General features: G+C 39.7%; 1 protein-coding gene across 1 annotated transcript in view; it reads left to right on the top strand.

Moving 5' to 3' along the window:
• Positions 1-436: 436 nt before the first annotated feature.
• The window catches only part of pkdcca (protein kinase domain containing, cytoplasmic a), a 54,747-nt gene continuing 33,274 nt past the window's right edge, over positions 437-21,909 (top strand). The window contains exons 1-4 of the mRNA XM_059985768.1: positions 437-1,928; positions 13,529-13,651; positions 18,434-18,705; positions 20,952-21,031. Of these exons, the coding sequence (XP_059841751.1) occupies positions 1,218-1,928; positions 13,529-13,651; positions 18,434-18,705; positions 20,952-21,031 (1,186 nt within the window). The 5' untranslated portion in view covers positions 437-1,217. The remainder of the gene's footprint in view (positions 1,929-13,528; positions 13,652-18,433; positions 18,706-20,951; positions 21,032-21,909) is intronic.

Below are 21,909 nucleotides of genomic sequence, written 5' to 3'. Positions count from 1 at the left end.
ACACACACACACACACACACACACACACACACACACACACACACACAGTTCTGGAGGAATTGAACAGGTCGGTCAACATCTATGGAGACATTCCGGGCCGAAACCTGTCTGACCAACATTTTGAGTGTGTTGAAGGGATGTATGTGGCATGTGCGCTTGATCAAAAAACCATTTTGTCTCACTTATTACATGGATACGAATAAACATGATAACACGACAATGTGCTCTTATGAGAATATGATCCGGCTAAATATAAAAGAGGTTTCAAGTCAAACTACTGTTTAATCTTTTTAATAAAAGCACTCCATCATCATGAGGTACTTTCAAACGCTGACCTACTGCTGATTGGATAAGGCTTGTAAGAAGTTGCCCAAATTGACCCATTGACTTTAAGTACATACTTCAATAAGTAAACTGTAACATTTGTTGACAACATTAATGAATAAGCTGGGTAAAATATTGCCCCAATGATGCTCAGGTTACGTGCCCTTTATTTCTTACCATTCATCAATTATCGCACTAATCAAAACATTTATTATTTTTTGCCTCTTTCCTGCTCTTCCAGAATTTGAAGCATGATTGCATCTGTTAATTAGTCGCTAATAGCAAGGTAATGTGCACTTGATGGATAACCGTGTCATTGCCAATCACGCCGCTCATTCACATCCCCAGCACTGCGGCGCTGTTGTGTTTTTGCTCCGATTATCACGTGCACAGGATCTGGGGCGGGATGAGAACTACCCGTGAGGGGGGGGGGTCTCTCAATGACTGTCGTTAAATATAGCCAATAGCCTCCGCAAATTTTCCGCCTAACCGAGCCTATCGTCACACCAATTGGTTGGGACCCATCCGTGGGACGGACCTCTCTCTATTTCTCTCTCAGACTCGGCGCCTTGCGGATGCCATGGTGCATGCCGGAATATGTCGTCCCGATCTTCTGCAACCGCCGCCAACAACAAAATAAGAGACTACAACTCCCGTGACGCTTTACGTTCGACTGGGGCAACTCAGTCAATCAATACACGTCACGCTGCTTTGCTTATCAAGGTTTTGGAGGAGGGCGCAGTCAATGTGAAGAATACATAAGGAAGAAAAATCCAGGGTTATCTTCCATGCAGGGTAGAAATTTTACTGTACAATGTGAAAACTTCAGTTTTAATCAGCCACCCTGCCTCCTGTTTCACAGCACCCCTAGCAGATCGTAGGTTAACAACGAAATGAGACGCAGAAAGATTGCCATCGCCGCTGGGTTTTGCTTTTCATTCTTCCTGGGCACTTTACTGAATTTGTTATTTATCCCTGGTTTTGATCATCACCATCAGCAGCGCTTAGAGCAGACCGCCCAGGATCACCTCAACAACCAGCCGCCTGTGCTTCTGAACGGAGTGACCGACCAAGACCTGTTGAAGCAAATTAAAGAGAGGTACGAGGAGGTTGTCCGCTATCGGCAGCAGTCAGCTCCTGCAGCGGCTGCGGGGAGACTAGCCAGACCGCTGGAAAGACGCTTGATGGACCTAGCGCAGAACAGCTCCCCAGATCAGCCCCAACCCCAGCATCATCATCAGCAGCAGCAGAGGATCCCGGATTTTCACGACAGCAAAACATTAACTGCTCAAGGAGTAAACACCTTCGCTTCCAGTAGCCCGAAGGCTGACTTTCAGTCCCATTCGCTTCCCTTAAGCTGCTCAGATATTAATAATGCGAGCAGTGTCCATTATTTGGGCTCTGGATACACAAAAGCAGTATACAAAGCGGTTCTTAACGAGACCCTGGCGGTGGCCTTAAAATCGGTGGATTTTGAAGGACACGACATGGAAAACTGCGTTAAGCACTTTGGGACATTGAAAGATTGCTACCGTCTGGCGTCGTATAAACTTGTCAAAGAAATGACACTTTTACAACGACTACAGCATTCAAATATTCTTAAGGTGGGTACCTGCAATCCTCATTAGAAACATCTATTGCCTAATAAGGGAGAAATATTGGGCTATTTAATTCTTAGAGCAGGGACCCCTAAATCCATCCTTCTGATTGATCTACGTGTCAAATAGAAGAGTGGCGAATGTTTCTGTACCGGGTGCTTAATGAGCTCTTGGCTAAATTCTACACCGTAATCAGTCATGGCTCCCCCAAGCTATGAGTAGCAGGAGGCTTATGTAAAAGAAACATTATCAGTTTGCAGGAGACATTACTTGCATTTAGTAGGAGATTAGTTGCAAACTGCGTCACTAAATATCAAAACTTAAAAGATTCAGTAATAAGTTTGGCCAATTATTCAGTAATATTTCGGCGCATAATCAACTGCAGAGTTGGATCACGAGATTAACGCATGACAGTCAAATTCCCTACCTCGGTTTTTAATAAGTCGGGTAAACGGAATCCTGCGGTGGGGCTTCTAAAATGAATTCAGGGCTTTCAGAAGACAGTCCATTTTAACCAAAAGGGTATCTAACCATTTCTCCTCCTCTTGTTTGTACTTTGCGCAGACATTGATTATTTTAATTTGGTTCCACCTGGCCTTTGGGTCGTGGGTTCTTTCGGATTTTCGGCGTTGCTGAAAGGGTTAGACCTCTTGGGTACTGCCGAGTGCAGCTCCAGACGTCGACTGCCCACTTTAGCTTTTTCCTTAAGGACCTGTGGTTATAGAAGATGTGATCGCTCGCACCTTGTAGAAAACGGAGGTTGGGAAATAATGTTGCCAGCATTGTGGCAGCCTGTCTGAAAACAACTGTCACTGGATGTGTGGCCGGTGGATTTTAATACCAGGCATAGAGGACAAAGTTTTGACCAATGTTGTTTAAAACAGAGACCAGTAATCGCATCTCTGATTGGAACTTCAGCTGGCAATATCTCAACTGAGGTTAAAATGCGGTTTCCTCTGTATTTCGGTAATGATAGTCCTTGTCAGAATGCGACGCGTTACAAAGCCGAGCTCACAATGTACCACCATGTGACTTTAGACAGTTTAAAAGGTGAAATTGTGATGCGATTAGACGTGCTTTCTTGCGGGTTTGGTGAATCCACCGGGTATAACCCTTGGAGAGACCAGACCTGTCATTTAGGTTGTCAGGTCGCCCGCTAATGTGCTAATTCCCTCTGGTCAACCGTAATGAGCCCGTTACGGACCAGGGAGCGGGATGCTTCCTGCTGTGACTACCTCGGCTTTGTTCACGATTAATGATTTGGTTTTAATTTAAAAAAAACTATTGTGAGATCAGCCCTTCAATTAGTTGATTGTGCAGAGCTGCTTTGGACAGCCAGAACGTGTTTGTTCAGTATGATTTTCTTTTAGACTTTCTGAATAGATCCCATTCTCCAGAGCTTTCAACCCTAGAATGAATGAGGACAGATTAACAGTATAATACTTGACAGAAAACGAATGCAATTTAGAGAATTCTTGACCTTGTACAGTCAGGAATGTCAATAGTTTGTGGAAAAATGAACGTGTGTTGCGTCCGCTGTCATTTTCTGTAGTTCTCTCGTATCGTGCTTTTTAAAATGTTAATTGGGAAATGAGATTTTATGGGATGTTCAGGGCAGCTTTATGCATAATTTGCAAGATAACAGGCATATTGTGGATTACCAAGGTCTGATCAAAATCATTTCACCTTTATGGCTTGTGCATTCTGACCAGCTGACCTCCAACTTCGATACAAGTAGTTCAGAGGGCAAAAAGTTTAAAGTAGAGCAGAACTATTTTAGGCAACCTAACGCTTTTATTATGTTGTGGCTTAAATTAATAACTTCCACTATGAAAAGGGCACTACATATTCGCAGACAGACACAAAATGGCAAAGATACAGGACTCAATTTTCTGCTTCGGGTTTCTTTTCTCAGCAGTCCCGACACTGATGAAAAGTCATCGACCTGAAGCGTCAACTCTATTTCTCTCTCAATGACGCTGCTTGACCTGCACGGGGGCTCCCGTATTTTCTGTTTTTTTTTCTCAATATTGTAATAATTTAAGGGCCTCAGTCAAAATAGTGATTTAAATGTTGATGTATGTACCACGATGTTAGTATGTAAATAACTTTACGTCGAATCTCCTGCACGGGTTAATGTTTGTTTCACAACTATTAAAAATCAAAATATATTATACAGTATTTTGCGAAGGAAAGCTTGGTTGTGCTATTGGTCTATACTTAACACCATTAAAAGTCCAATAATAATGAGGAAAGGTACTTTGGAATAATGTTAAATAAGGAACTGTATAAAATATTCAAATAGACGCAACGTGCAATTTGCATGATTTTAAATATACTGGAAATCCCAAAGCTTCTGCTTTTGGTTATCTTCCCTGGAAAGACGGACCAGTGCAAATTTTAATCGACATAGTATCTATATATACCAAATGTGATCGACTGAAACCATCTCGGTTGTGCTCTAGATACGCCTTTAAACGTTTTGTTGACCAAATGCCGGTAAATGGGACTGGCGTTGAGACGTGCCTGATGATTGGTATGAACGGGACAGGGCCTGTTAATAATGTGTTGCATTGCTCTACAATAGACGGGTAATCAGCATCATTTTAATTGTCCACCTTCATACTCGCCATAAGATCTTTAAAGGTACAAGCAACCTGTACTGAAAAATCTACATCCAAAAGGCCTACTTTTTTTGCCCATTGGGGATAGATGACCAATGATAAAATCTAAACTACAGTATATGACTTAATTGATTGAGGAGAGACTACATAAATAACTTTCCGGTTAGCCACCCACTCATTAAACTAAATGAAGTTCATTGTAGTAAGATTTGAATATGCAACAACGGCTGTCTTGTTGTGAAATCTCATTTTCTAGTTTTCCCCAGGAGCAGGTGTCCCGGGCAGGGAGAAAAATGTATCTTTCAACAACCGTTGTTTAATTAACAAGGATTGGATGCGAGGGTTGCCAGAGCAAAATCTTATTTATGACCACGCATTTAGTTGGTACAAATTGTCACTAAAACGGGGAAGCCCCCTTTCCTTCATTGGCTTCTCCCCACTCATTTAACGTACTGCCCCGACCTTTTTCCATGCTAATTTTACCCGGTCAACCACTTGTATATTCACAAAAAACCTGTCAAGAGTTCCGAAGTCTCGTAAATGAAAGAATGATTATAAATATTCAAATTGTACACTCGCCTTTCATAACCCAGGTCGGTTATTTATCGTACGTGAGCAGGATTATTCAGTGAAGATTTTTCTATGTACACTGGATGTTATGGACGTTGTAGATGAGTTGTGATTAACATTAGAAAAACACAATGTGATCACTAGCGGTCACCAGTACCCGAAACGTTTCCCACCATTTTTTTTTGCCTTGGATAGCATTCTTTAAAGGAGATGATAATCTGCTTCGGATACCCGATGCTTATTGGGTTTCTTTATTGATCTTCCTCTGGGGAAACAGAGTACTTGCATCTCAGAACCTCGAGTTAACAAAATGCAATCGATTGTTGAAATTAGGCGGTCAATTTCTGAGAGTGTTTTTTTTTACCCCCGCGTGCTTGAAAGTGAATGTTCCTGATTATGTGCGAGAATTCTGGAGGATTAATGGAATTATTTAGAGCAAGCCTTTCGAAACATTACCTGCGGGCAGATTGGAACTGTTACTGGCACAGTTCTGTCCAGTGTAGCCGTTACCTTCATTCCATGGGCTAGCCTGGTGTATTTTAATTAGTGTTGCTCTTAAAGTACTATTCCCTTCCGTTCTGGAGATGCCTTCACGAAAGCGTTAAATTAGGCATTTGGTTTGCAGCAAGCAAATTTCTAAAGCAGATACACAGGCTCGCCGATAGCTGTCAGGTTTGCTCTGGCGAGAGCTCGATTCGTTATCTGCGATGACAGATGGCCTTTAACCTTATTGCTTTTCACTTGGCATATTACTATTGATCGATTGCCTGCCATTTTCCGCTCTGCAAAAGCTGCTTTTCACGAGCAACTGAGGGCGATCTTTGTTCCCCCGACTCCGGGAAAGGGTGGAGGTGTGTCTGGCCGCCTGGCTTGTGGGTCTGGTCATTCTCCTACCCCTTGTGAATGCCGAGCTTTGGAGTTCGTGTTCTGAGGCATCCGGCGCTCATGGCCAGAATCAGCAGTAGACTGACATGTGCCTTGTATCACTGCTCAGCACACTGGTCCTCGTCGTAAGCCATCGCCTGGCGGCTCTTCTTACAAACGTTTGCAATGCCAGTTGATTGCATTCACTAGAACACAAAGTTGCTCCCTGATTTGTTTACTGCCGCGTACTTTCCCGAGATATAAAATATGGTAATCGATGAAGAAAATGTGACTTAATGACCCTACAGAACGCCATTGTTGTGCAGCACGATGGGTATGTTCTGCGGTATTAATGGGTAATTACTGACTCGTGATTATCCAGCAACTCCCGCGAATTAAATCGGGAGCCGCTGATGAAGTTGCTTCCGGTGAAAAGTTGGACTGTGTGAGGCAGTAGAACGATGCGGGCTGTGTGACCGGCGGTGTGAGGGGCGCTGCAGTGTGGCTGCAGAAGAAATGTTTTTGGCTGGGTGTGGGTGGTGTGGAGACAACTTGTCTTGGCTTCATTCTTCTTTTCTGGCCGACTCATTTGTGATCTTGTGGAAGAGCAGTGACAAAGATTGCCTGTTAGAGCCGTCACTGTGCTGTGTTTATTAATCCTGTTAAGCTTAGAATTGATGCGGTATGGAATTTAGCCACCAATGTACAGATATCAAAACAGTTCAATTACTGAACAGATAATTGAACCATTTTCGCTTGGTTGAAGGATACAGGAGTAAGAAAGTGTTAAAATAATCATCTGATGTTGAAGGTAGCAAAACGTCAGTTTGATTGACGTATCTTTCATCCTTTCTGTGTGAGAGATAGCCAGCAAAGAAAATGAAAAGAAAAAACACACTTCGCTACATCACATCTAAATTTGCACAGCACATTCTTATGAGTGCAAATTAGGTTATCAGATACACTACTGAAGTCCTGAAGTATTGGAATCTTTCTCCCCGATCACCTTAAGTTCCCACATTGTCACTTATCCTAGTGTTGTTTGGAATTGCGGAGATCTGCATCCGTAAACCAGGTCACAATATTTACATTGCTCCATCCAGCTGTCGTTTCTCACTGCACATTCTTAATGGCAGTTTAAAAAAACTAGATTTAATGGCAAAAAAAGTGCATATTGATAGCTCATAAACCTAGTCTGTTGGAATCCAATCGATATTAAGTTGTAATTCTACCCTTGGGCTTGTTTCAATTAATTTCAAAGTTCCTGAGCATCGTGAAGGTTTGTCTTCCTGCCCTACAGCAATCTTAATGCAAAAATATGCATACAGTGTAATAGGAGAAAATACCAGAGTATTATTTGGTGCTGATATAAATTCTAAACGCTTGTTGAAAGTTTTAATGCAATAATATTTTGCTTACATAGGACCGTATAAAAATCATAATTGAAGAGTTTGTACAGCATTCTATAACTGAGATCAAATTTAAAAAGTGAGAAATTAATTCAAGGAATATTCTAGACATTATATTTACATGGGTGAATGGTAGGTGATATGTTATTTCCCATTAAGCAGCCAGTATTTGATATATCACTGTGGCAATGGGGGGGGGGGGGGGGGGATGAGTAGAAAGGCAGAAATCATTAAACTTAACTGACACAATTCAAGATCATGTTAGAAAATAATTATTTGGAAATGGGCTGATACCAGTAAAATTATCTTGTGTTTGTTAGTAACAAATTACTTGGGATTTTATGCTAATATTCAGGGGAAGGTAAAACTGATGTTTTTTTTTTGGTCTGTCTTATGTATGAATATCATCTCTGTAAAATTGCTGACCTTCAACACCCCCCCCCCCCCCCCAGAAATCGCCCATCAAATCACTTGTTTCATCAACTGGAGGGAATAAACTGAATGACAAAGACGGTCAGATTTGCTAGAGATGTTCTTATCTGTTTTAAAAGATGGTGGGGGGGGGATGCTCCTTGAAGGTGGCATCTGAAGCAGGGCATGTACTCCAAGAGAGTCAAGTACCTGGGTAGGTTAAGGAAATTTATTGAGGAGGAAAATGGAATGAAATAATAAAAAAATATTATGACGTGTGAGGCCATTGAGTGTGTACCAATTGGGGAAAAATAGCTACACAACTTAATTTCATCATTCATTAAATTCATGGCACTGTGGGATACTACTCTTCAAGTACACATCTAAATAGTTCTATAAATGGAGCTTCTGCTATTCTACTGTTATTCAATGATTACTTTTAAGTTCTCTGGTTCTTGATCTGTTTGCCAAAGGAGTGCATCTTTCCTATCTACTCTTTGAAAATTCCTCCCATTATTTTATACTTCACAATTGCTCATGGAGGCTGCCAAATTTTGCTACTTGCAATCCACCAACAATGTTACAGAAATGGTGAAACATGGACCATCTCCCAGTTTGGATTTAATTTAAAAAAAATTATCTGTAACCTTTTCTCTGCATTTTGCAGCTTTAGCACCAAAAAAAAATCTGGTCCATTCTTGTGTCTGGCCACAAAGGTTCTGTCGTGCTTCATTCCATGGCTAGAATGTGGAAAGGCAGAATTCTTCCCCTGTAACTCTTCTCATTTCAGTCTGCCAGAAGATACAAAAGCTTGGAAATGTGCACCAAGTTCAAGGACAGATTCTGTCCCACTGTTATAAGACTATTGAGTGTCCTCTTGTATAAGAAAGGTGAACTCTAACCTCACTCTACCTCATCCTGGCCCTTGAAACATATTGTCCACTTGTACTGCACTTTCTCTGTAATCATCTTTGGCATTCTGTTATTTCCTTTGCTGTTGTATGACCTCATTGTACTTGTGTTTTGGGCTGAACTATATTGTTGGCATGTGAAATAGTTCTTCCACTGTGTATGACCGCTGAGTCTGCTCTGCCATTCCTTCATGGCTGATTTATTATCCCTCTCAACCCCATTCTGCTGCCTTCTGTAATCTTTGACGCCCTGACTAATCAAGAACCTACCAACCTCTGCTTTACATATTCTCAATGACGTCCTCTACAGCCATATGTGGCAATGAACAATGTGGCAATGATTTTCCAGCCTGGCTAATGAAATTCCTTCCATTTCTATTCTGAATGGAAGTCCCTCTATTCTGAGGCTGTGCCTTCTGGTCCTAGACTCCCGCATAGTAGGAAACGTCCTCCCACATCTGCTTTGTCCAGGCCTTTCGATGTTTGATACACTTCAATGAGATCCCCCTTCATTCTTCGAAACTCCAGCAAATACAGGCCCAGAGTCATCAAATGCTCCTCATGTGTTAACCTTTAGTTCCTGAAATCATTCTGAAGAACCCTGTATGGACTCTCTCCAATGCGAGCAAATCCTTTCTTAGATAAAAGCTGTTCACAATACTCCAAGTTCGGTTTCACCAATGTCTTATATAGCCTCAGCATTACACCCTTCCTCTTGTATTTTATCCTTCTCAAAATGAATGCTAACATTGCGTTTGCCTTCCTTACCACTGACTCAACCAGCAAGTTAATCTTTAGGAAATTCTGCACAAGGATTCACAAGTCCCTTTGCACCTCTGATTTTTTAAAAAATTTTCTTCCTGTTTAGAAAATAGACTGTTTATTTCTTCTACCAAGATGCATAAACATACACACCCCTACACTATATTCCATCTGCCAATCTGTTTAAATTCCTTCTGTGGACTCCTTGCAAAAATAAAGTTCTGATACAACCAAATATAATTTTATTTTATAAAAAATAAAATAAAAATTTACATGTTTGGCTATACCAGAAATTTGTTTAATTTCACCTTCGGATCTTAAGGGATAGCTCCAAGATTATTAATGCATAACAACAGATTGTGACAAATTGCATCCCTCCATTTATGGAGTAAATATCTTGCAAGTTATTTCATTGCAATCTCTTTTTACTTTCCCAATGAAGTCTTTCTGAGTAAGCAAAACCTGTCTGCTCACAGAAGTTCAGAAAAATGCCATAGCTCCATAGATTTAAAATTGCTTCAAGTCAAAGCAATGCTGAGTTCTGGTACAAGAGCACTTCTGACTCGCACTAGGATTCTCCCTCCAGTAATTCTGTTTGCTATTCACTTCACACAACAAAACAGGGCCCATTTTTTCTTGCATATTCATTCATGAGGGGCTACTGCTTGCATGCTGTTAACTTGCTGATGACAGCTTAATAAGGTCCTCACTTTGTGTTTCATCCCAATGAGCTTGTCGAGCTTTGTGTGGCAGGCTAACCTTTCCTCTTTTTTTCCTGAGTAAGGGGCAGCTGTGTCACTATTATTTAGAAGAATGAAAGACCTTTGAGAGACCATAGCTGTGACAGATTAAACTAAAGTTGTCTTGCACATGAAAACCTACAAGATTCTGTGTGCCATTATTAGAAACAATAGTGGACAATTTAACCTATATAAAAAAAATGCAAGCCGTGTTACAATGGAGAACCTTAACAGTTTGACAGAGAGACTGTGTAAATTCAGTACCTTTGATTTCATAGGTCATCCCCTTGTTCAAACATGATTAATTACCTTTTACTAAAACAATCAGAAGTTGACTTGATGTGCAAATTGTTTTCTGAAAAAGCTATTGGCCTTCAATGTACAACTTACTTTGTCGTACATGAAAGTGGATAAATCCTGGGCCAAAATAAAATGTGTTGTCTGAGAATGATTTATAATTAAGTACCACAGAATAAACAACTGGAATCACCAGCAATTAGGCTGGATATAATTTTGACTTTTAACATTACATTTAAGTTTGTACTTGGCATTCAAAAGTATGCATATAAATATGGGAGAAAATTTACTTCTTTAACATTTATAAAATTTTGTTTTTATTCTTTTTCTGTTATTTAATATTTGATAGTCACATTGTTTGATTTTATTATACCATATGTAAATAGCACTCAATTTCCTCTGTCTTTATATTTATTATTAATCTATTCACTTAACTATTTGTTTCTCATGAGCAAATTAGTTTTGAAGTATGTTTAAACCTTTTAAAAATATTTTCTCTCAACGCACGAGTAGAATTTACCACAGATGTGAACATTGTGAATCTATGTACAAATGCACGATACATATTTAAATTCAAGTAATACTTGTAGAACATTAAACTGTGAATCATGACAATGATTGTGAAATGCTCTGGCTTGGTGTAAAGTAAATGACCAGAATTCATCGTTGATAATAAGGTTGCCAATGCAGACACCTAAGAATGTCAAACGAGTGTTAATATTGGGAATACTCTGCTGATGAGATTTGACTTGAGGCACCTTGTATGGCCGAGGAAGCTTTATTTTCCGCTAATCAATGTTAAAATTTGATATACTCAACACTGATATTAATTTGATATTACTCAACACTGATATTAGGTGCAAACTGTGAGTAAGAACACTTCCACCCTTAGCTGAGAAACTTGAAGGTTATCATCTCTCAAAAGAATCTGACTGAGGTTACTAATACTGTCTGATGTTAATTCTATATGGAACAATTAAATTCATAGTGCAGTGATGGGATTACTTGAAGCTGAGTTTAACTTTTTTATCCCCCACCCAGTATACAGCCTTTCCAATTTTCCTTTTCATTGATTGCTGCATTTTTTCACATCCAGTGGGAACAGTTAAATTTAACCTCCCTGCTTTGGACTTAAATCCTTTGAGCCATTGAAACGTTTCTTTTTAACTGCTTTGCAACTAATATGACAGTATGTATTAAAAGACCATCATAAACATTTTTAATGGAACAGAAAGTGCCCTTCTGGGAGTATTTTGGTACAAATATATTAGGTTTTGTTTGCTGGAATAATCAGCAGGTAAGGTTAAAAGGCAGGATTTAATTTAATATACTTGAATCCAGTGTACTGGACCATTGATTCAGGCATAGGAATTTAAATCCCATCTTGACTGCATGGGAATTTAAATTTAAGTAAAAATTAATACAGTAGTCTCAGTAACGTAATGACGAAACCACTGGGTCGTTGCAAAAAAAAAAGCAATGGCTTCACTAATGTGTTTTGTGAAGTAAATCTGTCCTCCTCCACCTCGTTTGGCTGGTTTTTGAAACGGCTCCAAACTAGTCAACGTGGTTTATGTGTAACCATCTTCTCAATACTGGGATAGTTGTAGGAATGGGCAATAAATGCTGACGCTGCCGGCAGTGTACAGGTTCTGTTAATGAGTAAATCCAAGTAACATCCTCCTTGTTCCGTACTAACAAATCTGAAATGGAGATTTCCTACAGCCACTGGAAACGTGAGGATATATTTGCTCTGAGATTCTCATTTTAAGTCAAACATTTTTTGTTTGTCCATCTCAGATTAATTTCCTTTCTTGGTGACGCTGCGAATATCTGAGGGTTTGGGGAAACCAGTGAGAATTCGCTGGGATGCAGTGGCTTTGAAATAGTAATGGCTCTGCAAAAATCAGGATGGGCAGTTAACTGTTTGCTCTGGCATACTCTTGCCTGTAAGGCCCGATTTAATCTCCAGTGTTTGTGCTGCAGAAGTTTCTAGGTGGATTTTCAGGTGCTGTTTCATAAGGCACTAACTGGAGGCCATAATGTCATGCACCCTACAAAATACAGCTATGTACTACCAAAAGCTCTGGCAAGCAGGTGCAGGGAGGCAGTCAAGTAAATTGCAATCTCGTTGGCTAGCTAAGTCAGCAAAGCGATTAGAAACTTTTGCTTTTGGACGTCTTTGTCACTTTTTTTATTGCCTATTATTTGTGCTTTGCCTACATAGCTAATGAGATATTTTCAGCACAATGAAAGAATAGTTAAAATTAGCAATTCAAGATGCTAAGGAATCACTGAATTCATCTGATCAAGTTGTGCTTATGGTAGCTTGTCTCCCAGATGTCTGCGCATTCTCTGCTCATTACCAATCCAGGTCCCACAGTGAGCTAGAGATCCTGATTCTTCTTTGGATCTCAGTCAGCCCGAGTCCACCTGCCACTCAGTTGGCCAGTGTGCTGGGAAATGTGGGTTGCAGCATTCCCTGCCTCCAGTTGCACAGTCAGAAACTGGATGGGAAGAAAGTTGCCAACACCTCCACAGGTCCAGCCATCAAATGAATTAATGACTGCAGGTTGGGCTGTATCTGCTGGTCAGTGGGTCGGTAAGGGTAAATGTCAGGAAAATATTTTGCAGTGTCCAAAATAAGAGGAAGTACAATAGAAAATGCAGGGTGAAATTTCATCCAGAGAATTGTTAGTTTGTGAAGTCACTATGGCAACATGTGGTTGCCGCAACCAGTATTTATGCTTTTGTGGGGAGGCTAGATAAACACACTGAAAAAAGCGACTGGGGATTATGCTGATCGAGTGAGATAAAATAAGGTGGCCACAGCCTCTTCTGGTGTAAATTTTATGAAAATAAAATACAAATGTCACATTTTACAAATCTAGTAATCACTGCAGTAGTACATCACTGCAATATCACCAGTAATTGTCTGTGTTGTTCCAAGGAATAATTTTGATTAAACAATTTAATATATTGCTTTTCTGGATTTTTTTTTGGGTTTCCCTTTTGCAGCTCTATGGATTCTGCTACCAGGATAGCAGTCACATCGCTGACACATTAACCACTATTACAGAGCTTGGGTCCCCTTTGGAGATGATTCAGCTTTTACAGACTTCATGGGAGGAGAGATTTCGAGTAAGTAATGATTATCTTTGGAGCTTTGAGTGCAAAGGAAGTTGCGGGGGAGGGAAGGGATGAAAAGTGCACTAAAGCAGAGAAGTTTTTCAGCTGCCAAAGAACTTTGTTTCCTGGACATGTTTTTTCTTTTAGAATTTTGATCAGTGTTTGGTCAACGTGCATGTCTTTTTAAAATCTTACAATTAGTTGGGGAACTGTTGATCAAATCAAACCAATTTTCATTTGATTAAGCATAATGAAATATTTTTTTCCCTTTAAAAAAAAAATAAATTCTAGGCTTACCATTTGAAACACTACAATAGTTCAAACATTGATAACGTGCTTCCTTGCAGTTTGAGGGAGAAATCTGCTGTATCAGTATCACAGTGGAGTAGAGACAACTACAGAGGCATGAGAGAGGAGCCAGCCGAAGTTGTTTAGAAGGGGACACTGGCAGAACAGCAATGGCTAGAGTTTCTGGGAACAATTTGAAAGGTGCAAGATCAGTTCATCCCAAAGAAGAAGAAACTTTTTCTAAAAGAGGGGGGAGAATGAGGCAACTGGGGGTGACAAAGGAAGTCCGAGACAGAATAAAAGCATAAAAGAGGGACTACATATAGCAATAAAAATATTGTAAGTTAGAGGATTGGGAAGCATTTAAAGGCCAACAGAAGCTACTGAAAAGCAGTAAGGAGAGTAACAGTGAAGCATGATGGTAAGATAGCCAAAAATATAAAAGAGGAATCCAAAAGATCTTTCAGATATATGAAAGATAAAGAGAACCAAGGGTGGGCATTGGACCGTTTGGAAATGTTGCTGCAGAGGTAGTAATGGGAAAGAAAGAAATGATGACCATCTTCATAGAAGACACTAGGAACAGGCCAGAACTTTGAAAGAGTCAGGGGGCTGAAATTGGTGTAGTCACTATTGATAAGGAGAAAGTGTTTGGGAAGCTAAATGGTCTGAAGGTAGGTAAGTCACCTGCACCAGATGGACTACACTCCGGCATTCTGAAAGAGAGAGCTAAAGAGATTGTGCAGGCTTTAGCAATGATCTTTCAAGTATCACTAGTTTCTGGAATGGTTCTGGAGGACTAGAAAATTGCAAATGTCACTGCACTTTTTAAGAAGGAAGAGAGGCAGAAGAAACAAAATTATAGGCTGGTTAGCCTGACCTCAGTGGTTGGGATGATGTTGGAGCCCATTATTAAGGATGTGGTTTTGGGATACTTGATAAAATGGTTTGAAGTTAGCATGGCTTCCTTAAGGGAATACAAATCATGCCAGACAAATCTGTTGGAATTCTTTGAGGAAATAATAAGCAAGATGGACAAAGGAGTCAGTGGATGTTGTTTATTTGAATTCTCAGTAGGGCTTTGACAAGGTGCCACATATGAGGCTGCTAACCAGGATGAGAGTCGATGGAATTATAGGAAGATACTAAAATGGATAGAAGATTGGCTGACTGGCAGGAAGCAAAGAGAGGGAATAAGCATTTCACAGTACTGTATATGTTAATGATCTGGATGACAGAATTGAAAGCTTTGAGGCCAAATTTGTGGATGATACAAAAATAGGTGGCAAATAGGTTGTACTGTTGACAAAGGAGTCTGCAGAGTGACTTGGATAGATTAGGAGAATGGGCAAAGAAGTTGCAGATGGAATGCAGCATAGGAGAGTGTATGGTTGTGCACTTCGTTAAAAGGAATAAAGGTGTAAAATATTTTCTAAATGGGGAGAAAATTCAAAAATCGAGTGCAAAAGGACTTGTGCAGGATTCCCTAAATGCTAACATGCAGTGTGAGTAGGGGGTAAGGAAGGCAAATGCAATGCTAGCATTCGTTTTGAGGGGACTAAAATATAATGGCAATGATATAATGAGGCTTTCTAAATGTATTTGAAATATTGCAAGTGGTTCTGGGCTGCATATCTGAGGAACAATTTTTTGGTATTGGAGAGGGTGAAGAGGCAGTTTACAAGAATGATTCTGGAATGAAGAGGTTAACATACGAGGATATTTTGATGGCTTTGGGCCTGTACTCAATGAAGTTTAGAAGAATGAGGGAGAATCACATTGAAACCTACCAAATATTAAAGGTCTGCGTAGAGTGATAATGGAGAGGGTGTTTTCAATAGCGGGAGAGTCTTGGACCAGAGAGCACAGTCTCAGGATTGAAGGATGTCCCTTTAGAACAGATGAGCAGAAAATTCTTGAGTCAGTGGATGGTGAATTTGTGGAATTTATTGCCATAGGCAGTTGTGAAGGCCAAGTCATTGAGTAAATTTAAAGCGGAGGTTGAGACTGACAGTTCGTTGATTAGACAGGGCATCAAAGGTTACGGGAAGAAGGTAGGAGAATGGGGTTGAGAGGAAAAATAAATCTGCCATGGTCAAATGGCAGAGCAGAGGGGCTGAATGGCCTAATTCTTTTCCTATGTCTTGTCTTCCTTAGTGTATCTTGTCATAGGTGTATTTTTGTTAAAATATTTTCATTTGATGTTGGAGACTGTGAAATCTGCCTTGTGGGGGAGGGTTCACTGTGGATCAGGCTTGGATGCACCACTTGGTTTAGGAAGAGACATGATATAATGTTACACATTCCATTTAATTTATCATAACTAATTCTGTCTAAGCTCACCATGTCTAAGCCATTTCATTTCCAAACTAGATTTTAGACTTAAGGATAAGTTTAATTTGCTCTCCTTTTTTTTTGGGGGGGGGGGGTGTAAGAAAAGATTATTTTCTTTATTCACACAAGTCTCTTGTACTCCCTGTCAGGTGGTCACTTTCATTCATTATACCACGGACAACTATTTAAACTGTTGGTGGTAGGATTCTGCCCTCCCTCTGGAAGAGAGGGAGAGTTCATTGATGGAGGAAACACTGGCTGATGAAAGGGGTATTCTTTTATCTACTGTACATGCTCCCGAAAACCTTCTTTCTGTCACACCAGCATTTGGCTTTCTGGTAGACCTCAAATGAAGGGGGTGGTGGGAGCACCATCATTGTATTCAGTAAATCACTGAATATCAGAATCTGTTTTTTTTATATCACCAGCGTGTGTTGTAAAATTTGTTACTTAGCAGCAGCAGTTCAATGCAATATATAATATAGAAGATAAATAAATTACAGTATATGTATATTGATTAGATTAAAATCGTGCAACAAACAAAAATAGTATATATTTAAGAAGTGAGAGAGTGTTCATGGGTTCAACGTCCATTTAGGAATTGGATGGCAGAGAGGAAGAAACTGTTCCTGAGTCTGATTGTGTGCCTTCAGGCTTCTGCACCTCCTACCTGATGGTAACAGTGAGAAAAGGGCATGCCCTGGGTGCAGGAGGTCCTTAATAATGGACTCTGCCTTTCTGAGACACAGCTCCTTGAAGATGTCCTGGGTACTTTGCAGGCTAGTACCCAAGATGGAGCTGACTAGATTTACAACCCTCTGCAGCTTACTACAAACGTTTGTAGATTTGTGATTTTTCTTTCCCATCAGAACATTTTGTTAAAACTGCCTACTTCTTTTGTATATTAAGTTCTCAGGAAATGTTAAATAAAGTGAATTTAAAGATACTGAACAAAGCAAAGGGCTGATACTTAAACCTGCACCACTGTCTTGAATTGGCCTGCATGTGTAAGTTCTTGTGTTTAGTGTTATCAAAGTGAACTTTCCTTTTGCGTAGTGTTATATTTCACTGAATGTTTGAAGATAGCATCTGATAGGAAAGTGTGATGTGAATGTATTGTATGATACAGCACTGTTATTAAAAAAAAAGCACAGCTCAGGTGCAATTTGCAGTCTATGTAGAACTAACATTTTCATCAGACCTGCTTTATTATGGAGAAGAAAATTTAGTCGGTCTTGCTGCTTTTGGTCATTGTCCATTGCAGATTTATAGGCTTCATGGAATCGGATTTGGCTAAATGTCCTATATAATTGATTCACATGTTGGTAGTACTTGTAGACTGCTTCAAAAGACCATGGTCTAGAAGTTCCTAGTCTAGTGATTGCTGCATAGATCAGTTTAGTTGCTTGTGCATATGATACACCTATGGACAGGGGGTGGCTGGACATGCACAATGATGTCGAATGGTATAGAATATACATTTCGATGACATCCTCTAAGTTCAGTTGCACATGGGTGCTCTGGGGTCGTGCAGGAGCAGGGTTCCACATGGCTTGAAGTGCTGCAGAATGGAGATAATTCTGACCTGGCTCATGACCATGTGACTTCTGAATCATCTTAAAAATAGAAACCCCTTTGGTTTTTGATTTGCCCCACACGCGAACAAACATTTCCCAAGCCCCGTTCTCCCATCTTGCTGTATATCGTCATTCGATACATTGCCCCTACATCAGGCATATTACTCCTTCCTTTCCTTGCACCCAAATACTCTGTACACTTGCCCTTCCCACCTTGAGATCCCATTTCTCCTCCAACTGAATTATTTTCTTGAACGGCCTCCACCCCCCCTCTTTCTGGACCCTTCTCCATTGGCCAAGAACAAGAATTTGCAGTCTGTATCCTGTCTCTGCTAATTACACAGTGGGAGAGTTGTTTAGAGGGATATGGACAGATAGACGAGCTCAGGTAGGCTACTTTGTTGGCATGGGTAAGTTGGGCTGAAGAGACTGTTTCTGTGCTGCATTTGATTCCCAGTTTCAGGGGAACTCATTCCTTACGCACGTGTTTAATGGAGAATAGCTGACGGCTATTTCACTGAGCTGTGTCATTTTGGAGTTTTACTTTAACGCTGAAGAAATTGTGTGACTGTACTTTGTGCTACTTTCATCGCAGATATGTTTGAGCTTGGTACGCTTACTGCACTATTTGGCCCATTCTCCTCTTGGCTCAGTAACGCTGCTAGACTTCCGCCCTCGCCAATTTGTCATCGTTGATGGTGAACTCAAAGTGACGGACTTGGACGACGCCAGCATCAACGAAACGCCGTGCTCGAGCAACAGTGATTGTTTTATGGAGTTTCCTGCCCGAAATTTCACCTTAACCTGCTCGTTGGAAGGCATATGTCAAAGGATGAATGAAAAGCGGAATCTCTACAACGCTTATAGGTAATTGCTTCTTTCACTGCTGAACATGCTAGTGAGCTCAGATTGCAACTACCACCATTGCCAGAAACAGAATATTTGTCAGTTTCATCACTATGCAAAATTGCTTTGAAACTGCATTCCACTTTGTAAAGGACTTGTGTAATTGACAACATTTTGTGGTTCTCAGAAGGGATAATATGTCCACAGATGATATACTTTATGTTTATTATGACAAGAGAAGCAAAGCAATGAATGATGATGTTTGCAATGATTTCCAATGTTTTTTCATAGTTCTCTCATATTCTACTCATAATATTCAGATAAATGCACTGATAGATTCACCTTAATCCATTCAGGTCCTTTCAGAATAACTTTCTCAACATAGAACATTCTATATATCCAGTGGTAGACCATTGTTGAGAGGATGTGGTACAACAAAAACTAGCTCTATGAGATCCTAGATCTCTAGAATTTCAGTAAAGGTGACGATGAGTGAAGGCCTCTGAATGATGAATCGTTTATTTCTACTAGAGAGGACATGTAAAGTCTGTTTATCACCTATGCTACAGGATACCTGTGGTGTTATCCAGTGCACTTGTATTTCTGCCATTAATATGAGTTTGTCTTTGACATTTACAGTTCTTAGTAATATAAATGAGGACCTACAAGTTTCTACTTGATGTTCTGAACAATCTGGGTGTAAAACGAATCAATCATTAAATTATGCACTGATTAAATGGCAATGCTATGTCATAATATAATGGCCATAAGCAATTTATAATCTCTCAACAGCCTTAAACTCTTATCAATGAGTGCACTGTATACTGTAGCACAGGTATTAAAACAGAATCCATGTGTCTTCTCCAGTGGAAATTAATGATTAATAATTCAGTTGGAAACATCATTGATAGGAAGGGAGTATTGTTAGTGTTTTGGCAAATAATTATCTTTCAGGCAGTAACTAAAACAAATGATCTGGTGATATATTTAATTATGTTTTGCAATTTAATCAGCTTGCTGTGCACAAACTAGTTGCTTATACTATAACAGGGACTATGAATATCAAGTTTTTAATCAATTGTGGTGCATTACAAAGTTATTGGGTTATGAAAGACACTGTAAAATGCAATTTTCCTCCCTTTATTTAGTTTTTCTGTTGGAATCTTTACATGGTACCATTACATCTGTTCAGTGAAAGGCAAAGTTAAAAACCAGTCCTTTCATTTGCTATTTCTCTAGTCTTATTGCACACTGCGACATTAGTAAGACTAGTTTTCAACTCCTATTCATCTACCTGTTCTCAACTAGAAGTTGGATGGTCAGCTCCTGAAAATGGGCCAGCTTAACCTAACAATTCTCCAGAACTGACAGTAAACAAGCACACACTGTCCATCTGTCTGAAATGTGGGATGCTGCTTGAGTAGGAAAACCTTACCTGGAAATTGATTCAGTTTTTTTTGGAAGTGACACAATGGTTGTTATTTTGTGTTTGTTTTCCAGTGGAGACAAAAGTTGAGTGGTTTCTATTATAGTGATTCATTCACAATGGCTCATTAAAAATCCACACCTGTTCTTTTTCTCCTACATCTAATCTTTTGGAATATAATCATGTGAGTGTTGTCCCAGCTTTGCTTGCTTTGTAATTCAGTGAAGTTGAAAATTGAAGACATTGTGGGAAATTCTCTTCATTGTCAAGTGAAAGAATGATGGTGAATGGGTAGCCAGCTATACCACCACCCCCCCATGTCTTCACTGGACAGAAAAATATTAACACTCTCTGGAAACATGCCTGGTTGATTGGGTATAGCTCGGTTTCAGTGACGTAAAGGGACTTCAATGGGAAAACTTCTAGAGAGGGGTATATAATAGGTGTGGTAACTGAGTACAAGTGCATTTCCACACTACCACCTTCTGAGGAGGATGTATGGAGCTGCTTAGTCCAATATTGAAGGAGTTTGGACACGAGTGATCATTCTTGTCCAACCCAACTGCTTTTTCTTTGTTTTCTTTGTAGCACTCATTTAGCACCTTTTGAAAATGTTGAATTTCTTCCTTGATAACTTTAACCTCAGTCACTCACGTGGAATTAGTATCCTCTTTGGCACCAGTCCTAATCCAACAATTCGTTTGGTACATGCTTGCAAACAGGTTGCGTAATTGAGCTGAGATTGCTTCAAAATGAAGGAGAAGTCACAAATGGGAATGGGGGGAAAATAAATCTCTTACCTCTTCAAATATACCTAATGTGTCTCAATACTCTGTTGCAGGTTCTTCTTTACCTATCTTTTGCCACACAGTGCCCCATCGAGTCTACGATCATTACTGGATAACGTCGTGAATGCTACAGGTATGGTATTTAAAAAAAAATATTGCAACTGACTTTGATCAATACAAAAGAGTACTTTTAGAAATATTTTAAAATCATTAGACTCCAGTCCATGCAAAAGAGTAAAGGTGCAATTTTCATCAACTTAAACATTTTAATCTTGCCCTTGCTGTAAACGATGTCAGACATGTTTAATTGATTTATACTTAATCACATAAACTGAATGTATTCTTTTACATTTCATATAATTTGGATGTCAGAGGATATTGACAATAAGTTCCATTCATTTATTATTGTTGATGCAGGAAAAAGTGTTTCGAAAGTTTCACTGAGCCATGATGAAAATATCAGTACCAAAGGATAAATTAGAAAGCATGCCCTTAAAAAAGGACAAAAATATACTTTAAGGGAGTTTGTTATTAAGGAGCAAAATCAGTGACAGAATTAGAAAAGAAATTCTAACCTGAGTCTTGATTTTCTGAATGAATTTTGGAGTAAAACTTTGATGTACAGGCATTTGGGTACAGAAAAAATGGGAATGTGGGACTAACCAGATCTGAAAGACCAAAGGAAGTTCCATATATATGTTGGTAGGGCAAGGCTAGCACAAATTAAGCACAAATCTGAGGTATCTAGGTCCTGTGGTCAATATATATCAGGGGCCATGTTTATATTAGAGGTTAAGAACAATAGCTGTCTGACTGAGAAACCTGCTTGTGTATTTAGTGGAACTGTTCCAAGTGGGGAGTTAGGAATATGATTTTTATGGAAAGTGGAATTCACCACATGGAAATTAATAATCATTTGAAAATTGAAGTGCTTCATTGTACTGTATAGTTTTGCTGAATTTCTTTGCTGGAAGGACAAGCACAGAACTGAGAGAGCTGAACTTCCTGCAT

The sequence above is a fragment of the Hypanus sabinus genome, chromosome 12 (assembly GCF_030144855.1).
Source record: "Hypanus sabinus isolate sHypSab1 chromosome 12, sHypSab1.hap1, whole genome shotgun sequence".
Taxonomy (NCBI): domain Eukaryota; kingdom Metazoa; phylum Chordata; class Chondrichthyes; order Myliobatiformes; family Dasyatidae; genus Hypanus; species Hypanus sabinus.
The sequence above is the reverse complement of the archived record's forward strand: the minus strand, read 5'-3'. Positions and strand labels throughout refer to the sequence as shown.